The 17156-nt window shown below is 44.1% G+C and overlaps 1 protein-coding gene across 7 annotated transcripts in view; it reads right to left on the bottom strand.

Moving 5' to 3' along the window:
• LOC108161349 (mucin-17) overlaps nt 1–17156 on the bottom strand; it is a 57587-nt gene that overhangs the window by 32166 nt on the left and 8265 nt on the right. For 2 of the 7 annotated variants that reach the window (XM_017295587.2, XM_033393272.1), the window contains exons 1-4: nt 12060–12632; nt 6172–6663; nt 5488–5694; nt 1136–5427 (exon numbers count right to left, since the gene is read on the bottom strand). In XM_017295587.2, the coding sequence (XP_017151076.2) occupies nt 1136–5427; nt 5488–5694; nt 6172–6253 (4581 nt within the window). In that variant the 5' untranslated portion in view covers nt 6254–6663; nt 12060–12632. Of the gene's footprint in view, nt 1–1135; nt 5428–5487; nt 5695–5758; nt 5802–6171; nt 6664–12059; nt 12633–12932; nt 12996–17156 lie in introns of those variants that run through there. The other 5 variants (XM_033393274.1, XM_033393275.1, XM_017295588.2 and 2 more) reach the window with 4 other exon arrangements.

Consider the following 17156-nt stretch of genomic DNA (forward strand, 5'->3'; position numbering starts at 1 on the left):
TCTTGCATTTGGGGTCACAGACTCAGAAGAAAGCGTAAGGCGCAAAGACGGAAAGAAAGAAAATGGTACGTGCATTAAAGTTGTCACAGTTCATTGAGCATTTGGGGGGCGTCGGGGGTGTTGGGCCCACCAAATCAATTAACATCCATAATGTCCCCCCCCGAAAGACAAGATCAAAGTCGCACATTGTCGCCGTTCGAGCGGAAATGGGAACAAACTTTGGGAGCAGCAGCGCGCTTCCCAAGAAAGATTGCATCGTTTGCATAATTTTTTCGTGCCTTTTCACAGAGAAAAAGAGACAAGAGACAAAGAAAAACAGAAAGGAAAACACACAGTGACAGCGGTAATCGGGGGCAAAACGAAACGAAAGGAACATCCAACGAATTGGAAGTGCTCTTAAAGGAATGGAAATTCGGAGTCAAATTTGAGAATGGCAGTAGTTGGGGATTAGGCATAAGCTTTGAAATAAAGATAGAATTATTTTACAAGAGATATATATTCTTATAGGAAGAAAAAAGAAGAGAGAGAACATAAATAAAGTAAAAATACCCCTATTCCTATATGAACTAATACTTATCTAATCAAAGCTGTTGACTTTTACCGATTTGAGCCATTAATTGATTAAAAAAAAACACCAAACAATCAAACATAAGTTGGAATAGAACTTGTTTTGCTTTTATATAAAATTATCTAATCAAAATTTGATGAAAATAATTCCCATTATGGACTAGAACTTGGACCAATAATAATAATAATATAGTAACTTCTAAAAATATTATATTTTTCCTATAAGATTCTAAATTTTTAAAATATGTATTGATAAAAGCTCAGAGTTTTTATCGATTTGAGATATTATTTGATGGTAAAACAAAACCCTTCTTTCAGCTGATAAACCCCTTCAAAACAAAAGATTTCCCCCCAAACCAAAAGATGGGAGCGGCATGCCCCAAATACTGCGCGTTACACCACTAAGGGATGATAATGCTGCTGCTGCTTCTGCTGCTGCTGCTGACTGGAATGCCAGACAAAAGGCATAAAAACTACGAATCCGAATACGAAATAGTTTGACACCCCCCACAAAAAAGGGAGGGCCGGCCAGTGGGAGTGGAAGAGGGAGTGGATTTGTGGTACTCACCAAAACATTCCTTTGATTCTCTTTATCCAACAGAAACTCCATGCTCTTGTGCGGTCTCCTCACGGATGCAATCTGTACACCGCCGGCAGCTGGCGAGGATTTGATATGGTGTCCATTGACCACCACATCCCCATCGAGGAGGTCATCATCATCCACATCCACGTCGTAGGCGGCACTGGTGACATTCAGACGCTTCACCAGATACCGTTTGTGGGGCTGGCTCAGTGGATTGCAGGTGATGTCCATTAGGGAGCGTGTTTTGCCCGAGATGACCGTCTCGTGGGTGTCCAGATTCGTCTCAATCAGACCCATTTTGCCGGATCCATCCTCATCGTCCAGTACGGGGGATACTTGCACGGGCACGGCAGTGACCATTGTGGGGCGCATTCCGGCACCGGCACCGGCACCGGCGCTGGAGCCGGCTCCCAGCTGATTGAACATTTGCGTCTTTTGGGCAACGGTGGCCCGCGAGGGCGACTCGGTGTCCCGCATCCTCGCCGCTTGCATGCCCGCCGACAACTGGTCCGCAAACTCGCGATACTGTTCCCGCTCGGCGCTCAGCAAAGCCTCCGAGGCATAGGCATGGGTAGCACTTGCTGGCACCGTTGGCGGAGGCGCATGCGTCAATCTGGGCGGCTGTTTGGGCAGCGGCGGCTTGCCGGTAACCACCTTCTGCAATGTGGATGTCTTGGCCAGAGTCGAACCACTGTGCAGACTCGCGGTGCTGGCCTCAGAGGCGTTGCTGTCGTCCAAGGTCTGGACATTGGACGATGCACTCCTTGGCGGCTTCAGGGGTATGTGTATAAAGTCCGCCGACTTTCCGTTGCTCTGTTGTTTGGTGGCCTTCACGGGCGCCGCCTTTGTCAGCGGAGGCTTCTGTTCGAGTTGCTGCTGCTGCTGTTGTTGCTTCTTTTTGCGCCTCAGGGAGAAGCGCAGGCCATTGGCGAATCTGGAGAGGAAACTCTTGGAGCTCGGGTGCTTGTCGTCTGTTTTTCCCGGCGACTTTCCACCCTTTTGTTTTGTGGGGGACTCCACTGTACCACTGGCGGGGGGTGCCATTTGGCGGCGATCCTCGCGCTCGTGCGGCTCCTCCTCGTCGTAGCGTTGCAACAGCTGCTGGGAGGCGTAGAGTATGTGGTGGGCGCGGTTCGTGGGCGGTTCACTGAGGATCGGCAGATGCAGGCTCAGGGGACGCTGAGGGGGCGCGGTATCACGACTGGCGGAGAATGGCAAAGAGTGCGATGGCGAGGGTGAGCTGGAAGCCAATGTCGATGTCGATAACGGTGTCGATTGCGATGGTTGCGCGACGGCGCGTTGTTCGTGAATGAATGCAGTCTCGTTTCCAGCATTTGAAACGGGCTCGTGTCGGGGCTCCGAATCGGCTTCGGCAGCGGCAGCAGCAGCAGCAGCGGCTGCGATGTTTGCGATGTTTTCGTTGTTGTCATCGCTCTCTTCGGCATCGCTCTCTGCCGTGGCGATCGTCGCCAAACTCTCTTCGGCTGTTGCTGGCTCTTCTGCTGTTGCTCTCTCTTCCAGCTCGATACTCACTTCAACTACCACACTCTCTTGCGGTTGCGTTTCGCTTTTCTGCTGCTCTTGATTGTAGCGCGCCGCTATGTTCTCATTCTCTTTGGTGTTGTGCATAACAGTGGCGTCCACATTGTCCATTAGCTCATCATCGTCGTCAGAGTGCCCGGGAGTGTCGCTGCCGAGTCCTGGATCCTCCTGTGGCTCCTCCGAGGATTGCTCCTGCCAGCAGTACTTGCTCACCACCGGACAGAAGCTCACCTCTTTGCTGAAGGAGTTCCTGGAGCCCGCAGGCAGTAGAATGCCCAAAGGTTTGGGTTGATTCGCCGACTGCGGTAGCTGGTGCATCGATGTGTGGGCACTGCTCACGTAGATGTCATCCTCCGTCTCCCCATTGCTGTTGTCGAAGGCAGAGAGATTGGGCGTGCTGCTGACGAGGCTCTTCTGCTTGGCCGCCGCCGCCTGGGACTGGAAGCGTCTCTTGGGCAGCGCCCTGGGCGACGGCACCTTTGTGGGACTCATTTCCTGGGCATCGAAATTGCACTGCTCCAGCGACTGCGCATAGGAGGTGCGCAGATTTGTGGGATCCTGATCGAAGGTCTTGCCGAAACTCGAGAAACTCAACACAGCCGCGGGCGGCAGGTTGGGTCTCTGTTTGGGCGTGGGCGTGGTCGTGGTCGTGGGCTGGGACTCTCCACTGACTTTTTTCTGGCGTGGAGGGGGCTTTCTTATCGTCAGTTGGACATGCTGCACCTGGGGCGGTTCCTCTGCCTCCAATTTATGGGTGCAATCCACCTGATCCTCCGCTCCTGCTGTTGCTGGTCTGTCATTCAGAATGGACACGTTCTTGTCGTAGATTTTGCTCAGCTCATCCAACAGGAAGTTCCCCTTGCAGATGATCTGCTCGTAGTCCCCGCCGGATAGACTGCTTCGATTGGACATCTCCAAGGGTTGACTGCTCCTGTCAGACATATCCAAGGGTTGGCTGTGTTCCAAGGGCTCTTCTGCGGGTTGACTTCTCTTGGAGTTCCTCTGCAAATCTCCCACCTCTGGCTGTGTATCCGTGTAATCCAAGAGCGTAAGGTTCTGATAGCTGGCGTTCATGTAACCCGCACCGGTGGATGCTGCCGCAGCAGAAGATGGAGCACCTCCTCCCAGTCCCCTCTTGCCCACGTTCCAGCTGCAGCTCCTGCGAATCCTGGGCTGCTGACAAAAGTCCAGGAAGAAGTCGTCGCGACGCTCTTCCTCCTCCAAGTCGTAGTCCTCGCTGGAGCTGTTGCCGCCGCTGCTGTTGCTGTGGCAATTGCGTGGCGCGGGACGATTGTGGCGCGTACGCGTTCGTCGGCGCCCCAATTGCTGCAGCTCGTTGGGCAGGGAGGTGGCCCCAAGGACAGGGGAGCAGTCTGCGGAGGAGGAGGAGCTGCTGCTGCTGCTGCGGCTACTCCGACTGCAACGTGGATTTCCGCTGCTGGCCAGCACGTAGCCGTGTATATCGTTTTCCGCTGGAAAACACTTGGACGACGTAGACGACGACGACGACGGCGACGGATCGATGGCGGCGTTGATGTGGCGGTGGCGACTCGTGGCGGACGTTGGCGATGACGATGAACCTCGCGGCTCGCGTATGTCGGGCAAACTGTTGCGCAGCCAAGTGAACGAGGCGGCGGACGACGATGAGGCTGCCGATGATCCGCTGGGCGATGCCAGTGGCGAGGGCAGTGGCGATGGCGATGCTGATGATGCTCTCTCCGTACTGCTATTAATAGACGACGACGGAGAGAGAGGCATGGGCATAGACATTGCTGCTGCTGCTGCTGCTGCTGGCGTAGTAGCCTCCGTCGTAGTCTGCTCTATTTTCGTCTGACACAAATCATGTCCGCCATTGGAGTTTTTGGAATGTGGCACGACGGTTGCAGACTCCTCCAGCAGCAGCTCCTCCTCCTCCTCGCACAGCTTGTCGAAATTCTTTGGTATGGATTTAGATTTCTCGCGTCGCAATGTGCTCGGCTCACAGTAGCCGGAATCCTCGGAGAGATTCTCCGCCGAATTGAGTGGTATACGCCGTGCGGCACCACCGTCCTGCTTGCCACTGGCCACTCCGCTGCCTTGGCAGGAGCTCAGGAGGCTGTGGCCGCTGCTGTCGCTCGAGGAGCTGGTGCTCGACTCGGAATCCGACTTGATTTCCGCTTGGAGGAGGTTCTTCGCGAACAGCTCCCGCTGCTGCTCTTCAAAGTTCAGTTTGTTGAGCTCGAAATACGTCTGATGCAGGCGACCATCGCTGGATTCGTAGCGCTTCATCAGCGACAGGGAGGTGGCTGATCCCCGCCTGCTCTCGGGATTACTGTCGCTGGCACTGGCACTGGCTCCCATTTCGCAGTTGAAGAGCGACGGCGAACTGTTGCCCAGGCTGTTCATGCTCTGGTGCTGTTCCTGCAACGTCAGCTGCCGCTCAAGGGATTCAAACTGCACCAGAGAGGAGCTGCGCGACAGCGAGTGAAACGAATCATTGTCGGAATAATAATCATCAAAGATCCCCCCCCGACGACTGCCCGTGCTGCTCCTCTGGCCCTGACTGCCGTAGCTATCCCTGGCACAGGCCTCCAGGGCCAGGAATCTCTCCAGACTGTTGTGCGATTCGGCATCATAGCGACGATGTAGTCGCATTTGCACACCATCCTCCAGACTGTGCGGCTGGTCGGGCTCCTGGCAGCGTCTGGGTCGCTTGGGCGGGCAGGCAAAGTCTCTTTCGGAAATTGCATCGATATCTGAAAGATATTTAATTGATTATTTCCGTTCGAAACGATTTTTGTAATCATTTTGCTTACCTTTTGTCACTTCGATGCGTATTACGGAACCCGTTTCCGACTCTGTGGAGCTCCAGAAGCCACCACCGCAATGGCCAGTGGAGCCACGATGCTGCTGCTGCTGCTCGTGATAGCCATTCCAACTGTTTTGTGCATGCTCCTCATCCTCGCTGGTCTCCTCCATGATGGGCTCCAGCATTTGCCGGGAATTCGACAAGTAAATGGCATCTGAAAGATGCAGAAAAAAGATAAGTTAATTGTCTGGCCGCATCTTCTGTGTTTCAGTCCCCACTTAGCATCAGTGCCTGCCATTTGCGCATCTTCATGGGTGGAAGAACCATCTCCAGCTGTGCCTACAACAAAACTAAAACCAAGAACCAAGAAACCAAGCGACAATCTGTCAGACTGCCACAAAAGAGGCACAGACTCTCTCAGTTCCTATCCCTATGCCTGTGCCTTTGGCTTTGCCCTATCCCTGCCACTGCCACTGCCTTCTGCCACTGCCACTGCCACTGCATCTGTCTGTCATCCGATTCCATTTAGCTGCAGCTCTTGATCTTATCTGCTCCACTGCGTCATTATTCATGCCGCTTAATTATGCAATTTATTAATAAAGTCCATAATGGCAGGGCATTCAGTGCAGACAGACACAGACGGCTGACCCAAAGGCAGGCATTCCTCTGCTCCGCTGCCCCTTCTCCTTACCTTCCTGCTCGAAACTGTTGCCCAAACTGTTCCATGTTGTGGGTGTATTATTCAGATAACCCGCCAGATCGAGGTGCTCCATTTTTTCCGAGGGTCTGCTTCAGTGTTTTTTTGGCAAGTCTTTCTAGCACTCAAGTCTTTGTCGATTTCAAAACGTTGCTTAATATATATATCGTTTGACGCAATGCAATTTAGTTCTTTGTAGTTCCAAGTATCACATCGGTTCGTGTCTTCTATTCTGTAGCTACCGCTTCTGCTTCTCTCGTTCTCGTTCGACGGTTGTTCGCCTTTTGGTCAGTTTCTCTTCAGTGAATGCGAATGCGAATGTGAATCGGAGTTTGAGTGTGAGTGCATCTGGAGCGTTGTTTTAGAGCACCTTCCATTTCCATTCGCGTTGCCTTTGCAGTTGCTTTGTTCTTTGCGGTCTCTGCAATTCGGTGGCAGCATTCGAGTACAGAATTTTGTTCTATTTTCGATAAGCGAAAACGATATCTGTAACCAAACAGAAAAGAGAGAAGGGCGGGGAGAAAATACATTAGTTCAATTTTTTGCGATAAGAATTGAGAGTCATATGCACATATGTATGTATGGGAATATGAGCTAAGGAATACAAGTTGGGACAACAATAGCCACCAAAAACAATGTTAATTCTATTAAACAATATTTATGATATTTTCGAAAACCCTTAGAAGGTATATTGTATTTCTAAAATCTCCACATAAACCTACACTTTAGTATTTTAAGCAACTCAACTTTTTAGAACACGTTAGCACACTCAAATCTTGAAATCGGGACTATATAACTTTGACACTTTTCTAAAGTTTTTATATGCTTTTGAAAGGATATTAAAGCTTCTAAATGCCCAAAATATCCCATAATTATCATATTTATAATGTTTTAAGTTCCTTATCACTTATTTAGAACACATATAACATGAAGTCTGGGCTGAATACATCACTTAGACGCATTTCAGTAGATTTCAGGCACCTTTTAACCACTCAAAATACCCCTAATTATCCTATTCAGACATCAAACTTCTGTACAACTCGAATAGTGACTAATTGGACCCCTTCATGGCGTTCTAAAACATCAGAACTCATTAATTATCTGACTTGAAAGTATTTAAAGCTTTGAGACCTCGTACTAAATGATTTTCCCAAAGATCTAAATGTGTTTAGAATCTACTTTGTAGCTCTCGCATTGATCCAAGTTCTTTCTTGGCCAATAACCTTTCATCTCAGATATTTCATGGCAGATACTTGTTGCTCTGAAACATTAGTGCTCATTAATTATCTAATTTGAAAGTATTTAGACCTTTGAAACTTCGTACTAAACGATTTTCCTCAAGTTCTAATGGACTTTTCTCTACACTTAATGGCTTCTATCATCAATGCAAGTGCTTCGATGGACCAAGAACTATTTTTAAATTGTACTTTAATGCAGGGGATAATCTACTTAATCGATTGGACAGCCCAATCTCTTGCCCCCTTCTCCTCGCATTGCAGTGGCAGCATATCATGGCCGGGCATTGGATTTCAATTGAAATGTTTCTTTAAAGAAACTTTTCTGCCTTTTTCAGCTTGGATTGTGTTGTGAAATTTGTTTATAAATATCCCCTGAAGTTTACATAGCTCGGAATTGTGAAATAAATACGCGTACGGGTACACACACGGATGCCCCAGTGACGTTAGCGCAAATATTTGTTGTGTTCTGCTGTGCAGTGCTGTGCCCCTGTTTACATTTGGGGCATAATTTAAGCTCCCAGACTCCAGACGTGGCCCCCGCCCTTCTGACATTGAAATGGGATTCGAAATCAATGTGGAATCTGGGTTATCAGCATTAATACTACAACAAAGATCTGCCTGAAATGCAAAAATCTATAAATTGTAAAATTGCAACTGGAGGCAATATTTGTTCAAAACAATTTGAGATTTTTGCAATTTTCCTACGAGTGCTTTTGTTGCCCCACTCGAATGCCCATTGGATCGCCGTGCAGCTGGCGGGGTGTTCCGGGGAGCTATTTCTGATTTATATTTATAATTTGTTGCCATGTGCAAGGCACCCGAGCGCGAGTACTTTTACAAAAATGCTTATTAGCATTTGGTTTAGGCAGGGAGGCTGCAATTAAAGGCACCCACATGGCGGCCTCTAGGGGCGGTGCATTCAACGTTGCACAGGTGCCACGAATAGGGCAAATGCAACTCTCCAGCTTTTCCATTTATTCCAAGGCGGTAGAGTCATGGATTTGGATAGAAACGTGTGGGTGTGATGATTAAAGGTGGCTGTAACTTTTATTCATAGTTTTAGCTTCTTAAAAGGTAATAAAAACTTAGCATTTCCCTTTACAGGGCAGAGCATGCACGAATAATCAATTTGATCTTTGGGAAAGACTTTAAGTACAGCTGTTTTAAACTTCGAAAGGTACTATATAGATAAACTAATCATTTAGACCGCTGGGAAACCCATTTAGTACAGAGCTTAAGAGCTATATGTTCAATTAAAAGAGATTATTAGTACAAATTGGTGTTTTAGAAGACGCTATAGTAGATTATGAGTCAAATTTACCATTCCATAGTCTTTTAGATCACCAAACTAGTTGTCTAATTATTTTAGTTTAGCTCTAAACTTCCTTAGACCACAAAATGTAGTACCCTAAACATTAAAAATTCATATGAAACGCCCTTAGATCACCAAATTTATTGTCTTAATACACAAAATACATTCTAAACTTATTTAGTACACATATATAGAAAATTATCTAAGCCCATTTCATAATTTAAGGCAAAATCAAACACTAGAAGACAATTTTATACCAAAAAGTAGCGCCTTCACACATTCGTTGCTTTGATCTGTGGCTGATTTATGGGTCTAAACACATTTAGTACAAATACTTAGCACCCCACCCCACGCGTAAACAAATCCCTTTGGCAAATCCAGAATACGGAAACACACTGACGACAACAACAGCTGAATGTTTTCATATAACACTTTAGCACTAGTTTAGAACGCATTCATTTCTCTCCTTCCTTTTCTGCTTCTTTTTGAGGAAGCAGTTTTCACTTTCTTCGCGCCACTTTCCCCCACGCGTGTCTGTCTGTCTGTGTGTCATAGCTGTCGGGTATGTGCAAGAAATATCACTCTAATTAATCATGCAGATGAGATGCTACCATATTTAGATGTTTTGGCATGTAAACAAAAACTTTGACAGCTGTCCAAGAAACACACAAAAGACGAAAGAAAGGGGTGTCATCAGAAGCAGCAGAGGAAAAGTGCCTCAAGAGCGTGACATCAATCATTTATCTGTTGGCTTATCGCCCAAGACTATGCCTTCATGTCTATATGGAGTGCTTATACAGAGATAGAGATATATGGAGTACTTATACGGGGAGATATACCAGACAAGAGCAAGCGACTATGTATTTTTTTCCTGTTTAGTACATGCTCTAGTAGATTCTGCAAACAAAAATATTAATTTTAAAATTTATACCCACCGATAAGATTCGGAGAACTACAATGCTTTGTAGGAAAATTACTGACAAATCGACCGACAAGACACCCTGTATATGGTGGCACACAGATAATTATAAATCGGAAGTTGTTTGCTTTTGGGCTTTGCTCAACGCATCCATCAAGAGGTGGAACGACTAAGCCCCCCGCCATTGGAGTTGAACTTTGGAGCCTGCAGAAAAATACATGAATAAAAGCAAGAGCCAGGCATGGTCTATGATTGCGATATACCCTCGAAGATCGGTGGAATAGGAGATAGTTTGGACATGATATAAGGGGCGCTATAGCTTTAAGGATCGGAAGAAGGAGAAAGGCTTTTGGTATGATTTAAGGGTGTGTCCTCTCTGATGCACTTCTCTTGATTCTATCCCGCATGTTACTGCGTCATGCAGCAGCGCTCCTCGGTCGATGTAGCATTTCTGCCAGAGATTCACGCATAACAAGCATCTGCTTCGTATCGCTTGGCCCAATTGACAGTCCAATCATTGCACGTCAATGTCCAAATAAGATCACTTATACCTTGAAAGATCTATAACTTAACGAGAGAGACTCTTTTCCCTGATGACATAAGGTGTGCTCTACCTTCGAAGATCTGTAGAATGAGAGACACTCTGCTCCTCTCAGGGCTTTGATCAATTGAAACATTGTCACTTGTACCAACACACAAGTCATTCACATTTCGCTTCGAATAAAAAAAAAACCTACGAGAGAGATAAACAAAAACAAAAAAGAAAAAAGTTCACATGCCAACGTTAAACGAAATGCGTCACATTTCAGAGTCCTCTATAAATAAAATGCTTAAAAAACCCCAACCAAAAAGAAGACCTCAACCACCGCACACCACATTCGGCTACGCTCCGATAGAAGGGCCTCTGGCCGGAGAGAATGTTCTTAGAAAAGCATAAATTATTTTATAAGATAGGTAAAAAACTACAGAGAGAGGGAGGGAGAGAGAGAGCGAGAGATCATTGCGGAAATCTTGGGGGGAAAACTATGGGGCCGTAGCCATCTGGCTTTCTTGGCCCGCACCAAGCCGCCGTTGATCTTTCGAGTAATTGCAAAAGTTCCACGAGTTCATGTGCCCCGTGCCGCCTGCCCCATATGCCACAAAAATATGCAGTTATAAATGGTTTTATTTTGCCCCTCTTTCCGTATCGCCTCCGATGGCCAACGATCACCCTCTTAGCCGCATGGCCACGCATTGTACGATCATTTTTACACACAGATCCCCGATCCGCTCCCATCCGATACGATCCTCTGTTTATTTTGGTTTCGTTTCGGGTTTTGTTCAATTTCTTGCCCGTTGGGCTTTTCGGTATGGCCTTTCATAAACACAACAAAGCAGAAACACAAAAAAAAGCTCAAATGAAATATTGGATATATGTACATATGTATGTGCGGAAAACGCTTGCTTTCGGCCTGTCCGATGAGTCACTCCGTCGTACAATTGCATATCCAAGGGGGCTCTAAGTTGCGATATTCTTCGTAATATGCCTAAATAGGCAAGTAAATATACATATATGTACATGAGTACACATGTAGGGTCTTTGGGTGGAATTAGCACATTTAGCACATAGCTTTTACAAAAGTTTTGGCGCAAAATAAACCTTGAGTAATGGGGAAATTGCATTTGTGAAATTTTAGTTGAAGTTCATGTAAAACAAAGAGAGAGAAGTGTTGATTTTGCAAATAAATTAATCTTTTCAAATACATTTTTTTTAGTACATGTATGGGAAAGAGGTAAATGTTATTGAAAAATAGATAATAAATGCCTTTACTTCTAAGTAGTAGTCGTAGTTAGGGTATTAAAACACTTTCTAAGACTGCTATTACTGTGTACACATTTAACTAAATCAAATATTCATAAAAATCTACCATTGGTATACAAAACTCATAAATTCTATCGTTTACTCTTTTAGTACACTTCATATTCATTGCAACTCCCAGTGGTTTCAAGGGTTTCCCCTGTCTTTCGAACGTCATTTCCTTTAAAGAACATTCAATTTAGATCACGTAGGCAATGCTTAAAAGAAACCTTTGTATTTCAAAAATCATTTAATTTTATCCCCTGTATTTGAAATTTTGCCACATTTCAGTGTAACTCTTTTCCTTCAAAGCATAAACGATTTAGATCACGTAATTCAACCCACAATTGAATAATTTTACCACCCACATCCCTAGTACTCTTTTAGCATATTTATAGAGGATTTCGCTCATAAATCGAATCGAATAAAAATCCATTATTTTTGCAGTTCGCTGCCAGTTCAAAGAACCTTATCTTTTCTCGGGGCGTGTAAACAAATGTAAACTTTTCTTAATTACCAATGTGCAGGCCGCACCCGTTCCGTAGAACCTTCAATGAAACCCCGATCTCTGCTCACCTGTGGTCGTTGAGAAACTGCTCGATCGTTTGTTGTAATCCCTTAAACGTTGTGCTAAAAACCTAAACCGTTTTTAACACCAAGGCACTAACTGAATTTCGTATTTAGCTCAATGTGCAATTACAGCCAAGAGTCAAATGTCGTATGAATATATGTACATACATATATATATTTTATATAGGGTATGGTTATCGTGGAGTGCACACAAAAACACACTGAAAAATGTTATAATAGTAAACCAAAATATAATAATCGTGCGGTGCCGTGGCCGTGTGTGATAAGGCCATTCTCTTAACGCAGTAAAAAAAAACCCAAAACAGCGGCACGTCGTCGTCGTATGGCTATCGCCGGGAACTAGAGAGTCGTCCGCTGCGGTACGCGGTGGGTGCCTCGTTCTAACGGGGGGCTCTGTAATCTTGTTGCCAATTTTTCCGTGTGCTTCGTGCTTTTTAGTACATGTGCTAACGGGCGACTGTTTAAGCGGTAAATGTGCTAAAAGTAAGCGCGCGCGACACCAACGATCCACTCAACCGACCGCACTGCTAACCACCGCCCCGACCGACCGACCGCAGCAGAGTCTGGGGTACGTTTGAGTACCAGCAAAACACACACAAAAAAGACTCAGACTCAGAGACTCATTCGGGAGGAGGCGTCAGCGATACTCGGCGACACACGATCATAATTCTTTTGTTTCTGATTTTATTTACAATTTTTTCATATTTTTTCAACGCAGCGTCGCAGCGCCGGCAGCGTCGTGCGCGATTGCAGTCGCGAATCGCCCATAAATCGCCAACCCATAAATAAATATTTCGAAAATGGGAAAAAAGTCCGCTCGCGCGTAATCCCCGCATCATTTTTTCAATGATCTCTTACCGCATTTGAAGAGCTGCCAGGTTACGCCCCACCATTCCACGCCAAACTGTCAAACCAAACTGATCGTCAGTGTCCGTTGATTTGTTTGCATAAAACACGAAGGAAAACATTTTGTCTTCCGTTTTTTGGGGGCGACAACAATCACTGCTGGTCTGGTCAGCGATAAGACCTTATCGCTTACAATGTCACTGGCTTAAGGTTTTCGTTTGGGCCCACAATCTAGAGAAGGCTCTTTGGACATTGTGACGAATGCAATCAGAGATAAACGGGGTCTAGGCCAACAAAATAAAGGGTCTGCAGAGTGCACTGAAAAACTCTTCGAAGAGGTGTTCAACAAAGGATGGTAGTTCTTCTAAGATACAATTTTTTTGGAAGAGATCAATAAGGAACCAGTGGAAACCTTTGGAACCACAGCACACGTGTCGGTACTCGGTTTCTATGTATAGAAACTTGATCAGCTTTTGCATTCATTAACAGTGTTCGAAAACCAGGTGTTCAAATAGCCAAACGACTTGTAGTTTTGTTCATTCTGGCTAGAATAATGATCCTATCGCAACTCATTGAATGCTATCCAGTCGATATAATCAGTCCTAAGGATCCATTCACGTTTCCGGTTTTATTGTATCTTTAAAATTGTGGATGACAAGAAGCCACTGAAAGTCTTCCTTCTATCTGTTACACGAATTGAATATACGCTTTGAATACCGGGTATTAAAAACAAATAGGAATTGTTGTTTAGATGCCAGCTTATTCCCCTTCATTGGATGTTATGTTAGTCCTAAACTAAAAAGGCTGCTAAGACCCCTAAAACACTCACTAAATGGTTTAAAACTAATGACTTTTGAAGTGCACTTTCAGAGCCATACTCTGCCTAAGCCTCTCGTAAGCTTCGTTTAGTCTCCATCCTAAGTTCACGCCATTCTCCCAGTCTCCAAGTAAACCTCCAAACGTTTCACACCTTTCGCTGGCGCTGTCATGTAACTCGCCCTGAATTCATTTAACATTTTCGTTACGTTTTTTTCACTTGGGATTATAGTTTTTTTTTTTTTTTTTTTTTTGCGCGAACGAGTCAAAGTTGAAAGTGTAATAAACTTGCGTGTGAAACGCACCAGATTCGAACAAAAGGCAACCCATTCGCTTGGCTCTGGTCTGTTTTTTGCACAGCACTCCAGATGTCTAATGGACTTTCACTTTCCATCCACTCTGTGACTCAGGGAGACGAATGAATCTCCATTTGATTCGCGGGCAACTAAAGTCAGCCTCAACCACGAACAACAGAGCACATTTTCAGATTCATTAACATTCAGTTTTCGCAAAAGTCTGGGAGTCTGAGAGATTGGGGGATGAGGAGACACTACTCTGCAATTGCAATCACAATCGCAATCGCAATAGACTTTTAAATTTAGTGGGAAACCAAAAACTCCAACAAACAGCAGAACAATAAAATAAATAACTCGGGTTTTTTGTTCATCTCATGACTAAAAGATACTTAGTAGTGGGGAAATAATGATGTAAGAGGGATTCATCAGGAATTGAGTTTACAGAAAATGATCTATCATGGAGAAAAATAGTTTTTTATATTTAAAAGAGGCTGTTCTCTAAAATTAAGAACCCCTTTTCCATATTCTTGCTTGTAAAAATCATCTATATCGTATAAATTTGAGCAGATCGGTTGATAATAGCTGAATATAAAGACTTGCTCAACATGGGAAGACCACCTTTTCAATTTTAGACACTGCAACTGCTCAAAAGATTGGCTCTCCTGATGATCCCCTTCCTTCCGTCTGTACAGAAACCACAAACTCTCCTCTTCAATTACAGAGTACCAAACACTCTTAACACAATTGCAAATACATACATTTTGGTGGGTCTTTCTTCACTTTTTTTGTTTTTTTGGTGTCTCTTTGGGGCATCATTTGCGAAATTCGTGAATTGCTATAACCACAATTCTCAGTCTCTCAGTGTCTCAATCTCTCAGAGACACTATGTGCATAGGGTTGTTCCCTACAGTTTTCCCAACTTTCAACAATGGGGGGACCGTAAACGTAGCCGTAGCGGCAAGCAGGAAGTAACCGCAAAAAGTGAATGCCATGAAATGTCTGGCAATCCTACAACTTACGACTTAGGTGGGTCTCTCAATGCACATTAATTGATCTGTGGAGTCTCGGTATTTTTTTTTTTCTCTCTTTATTTTCCATTGGCCACGCGCCACGCCTACTGTTTCACTTTTGTTTCGTTTTTGTTTATGCAAATTTGTAAGCTTTTTCTGTAGTTTCTTTGTTGCTCATTATAATTCATATTTTTCCGATTTTCTGCTCTAATGAAATGCTTTGCTGGAAGCCGCCGCGCCGTTGCAGCAACCTTGCGGCGGAACTGCACTGGACAACCCCTTTTTTTTGGGTATTTGAGAATGGAATTAATTATGGAATGTTTTGGGGATTTTTTTAAGTTTTGCTTATGATTTCTGGGGCTCACTGTTTGGGTCTAAGATAAAGGAATTTCTTCTGGAATGCAGTTCTATAGCCACGATTATTCAGATCTCTACAGATATTTGATTATTTCTTTAGGTATTATTGAGGCTTTAATTAGTTAATGGTTTATTATTATTATATTTTTTTATACCATTTATAGGGACACCCCATAGGGGATAAGTAAACCTTCCTCAATTATGTAGCTTGGTGTAATATTTTCGCTCTTGCGTCCGGCACTTGGTTTTGGTCTAATAATTTGCTAACAATCTTAATTTTTGCATTTTCAAACTTGTGTAATTATGTTTTGATTCCTGTTTTATCGAGTGAGCGGCTTCGCGAAAAGTGTGCCAATCCACTTCCAAACCAGTGTACATACATATATACATATTTCTCGCAGTGTATGTGGTGACATTTTAGACAGAGACAAACTGAAAAGGAGAGAAATATATAGAGATCTCGACGAAACGACGAAACGCTAAATCACTTGAGCAAACATCAGCAGAAGTTCGTGGGAAAACCGCAAAACTTGTTGCCAGAGATTCGAATCGATTGTCGCGCTCGATTTGTGTTTATAAAGTCACTCGAACTCGAACGAAATTGTGGAGGCATTGTTGTTGTCGTAGTCGTTGTCATTATGCAAAAATTCCAATTTTGCAGTCGATCTATAAACACATTGTGTTATACGTACAAATAAAATACACGTCCATCTGTATTTGTGACTATAAGTCATCATTCTGTATGGCTTTGTTTTATATATTTCTGCCAGAGAACAAGTTTTAATGCGTTCTAATAAAAGCTTTTGTAAAGAATTTAAAAGTTGTAGGTGGGAGCGTTATGATTTTACAGGTGTCAATCGATTATGATTCTTCAAAATAGAGGAATATACTTATATGAGAAATGACATAATATCCACAAATTCCATTATTTAAAAGCTTAGGTTAGGAATGTTGGAGAACTATCAATTTATAGGTTAGAAATGATGGAATGGAACACCATTCTGCATTGATTAGGCATTTTTTAAAGAAAAATGTGCTTATGAAACTTATAATCTGCCTTTTAGTGGCATGATTCAAACTAAACATTAGAGAATGGAATAGCTTTGTATTCCTTGAGATCTGTATTGGAATGAAACTATAATCTAATGTTTACTGACAGGAGTATCCGCCCTTATATCGATTACCCCTTGAAACACATTTTTCGAAACTGGAATGGAGAACAAGGGTGATTTTTGATTGTTTATAAACATTTGTAATGAATTGCATGTGTTTCTGGAAGCTATTTTCCAATAATTATTGAGAGTATAATCTTACAGAGACAGCCGGAAATGTTTCAAGCTGTATATACAGTTTCCCCGCCCTTTTTTATCCATCCCAAAGTGTGATTGAAAATTCGAAATATACTTTAATAATTTCCCATAATTTTTAAATAGACATATCTTCATGTCATCCCACCGTTTCCAACCCATTTACGATGCATAAAATTTGCATTACAAAATGTATGAAAAAAGCCATTAAATAGGAGTAAAAAAATATGACTTGGAGAACCGCAGCAGCAGCCAGATAGAGAGGAGTCTCCAAGAGGGCGTGTTAAGAGGTAGTAAAACCGGCAAAAAAAAAACAACAACGTATCTTTTATTGCGACAGACACATTGCAAGAGTGACTGGAGAGCCGACTCGATTTGAGTGTGTGCCAAATTCGCAGGGAAGTGGCACAACAGCCAGAAAAAAAAGATGATTAAAAACGGGAATGAGAG

This window comes from Drosophila miranda, chromosome 4 (genome assembly GCF_003369915.1).
Source record: "Drosophila miranda strain MSH22 chromosome 4, D.miranda_PacBio2.1, whole genome shotgun sequence".
NCBI classification, from domain to species: domain Eukaryota; kingdom Metazoa; phylum Arthropoda; class Insecta; order Diptera; family Drosophilidae; genus Drosophila; species Drosophila miranda.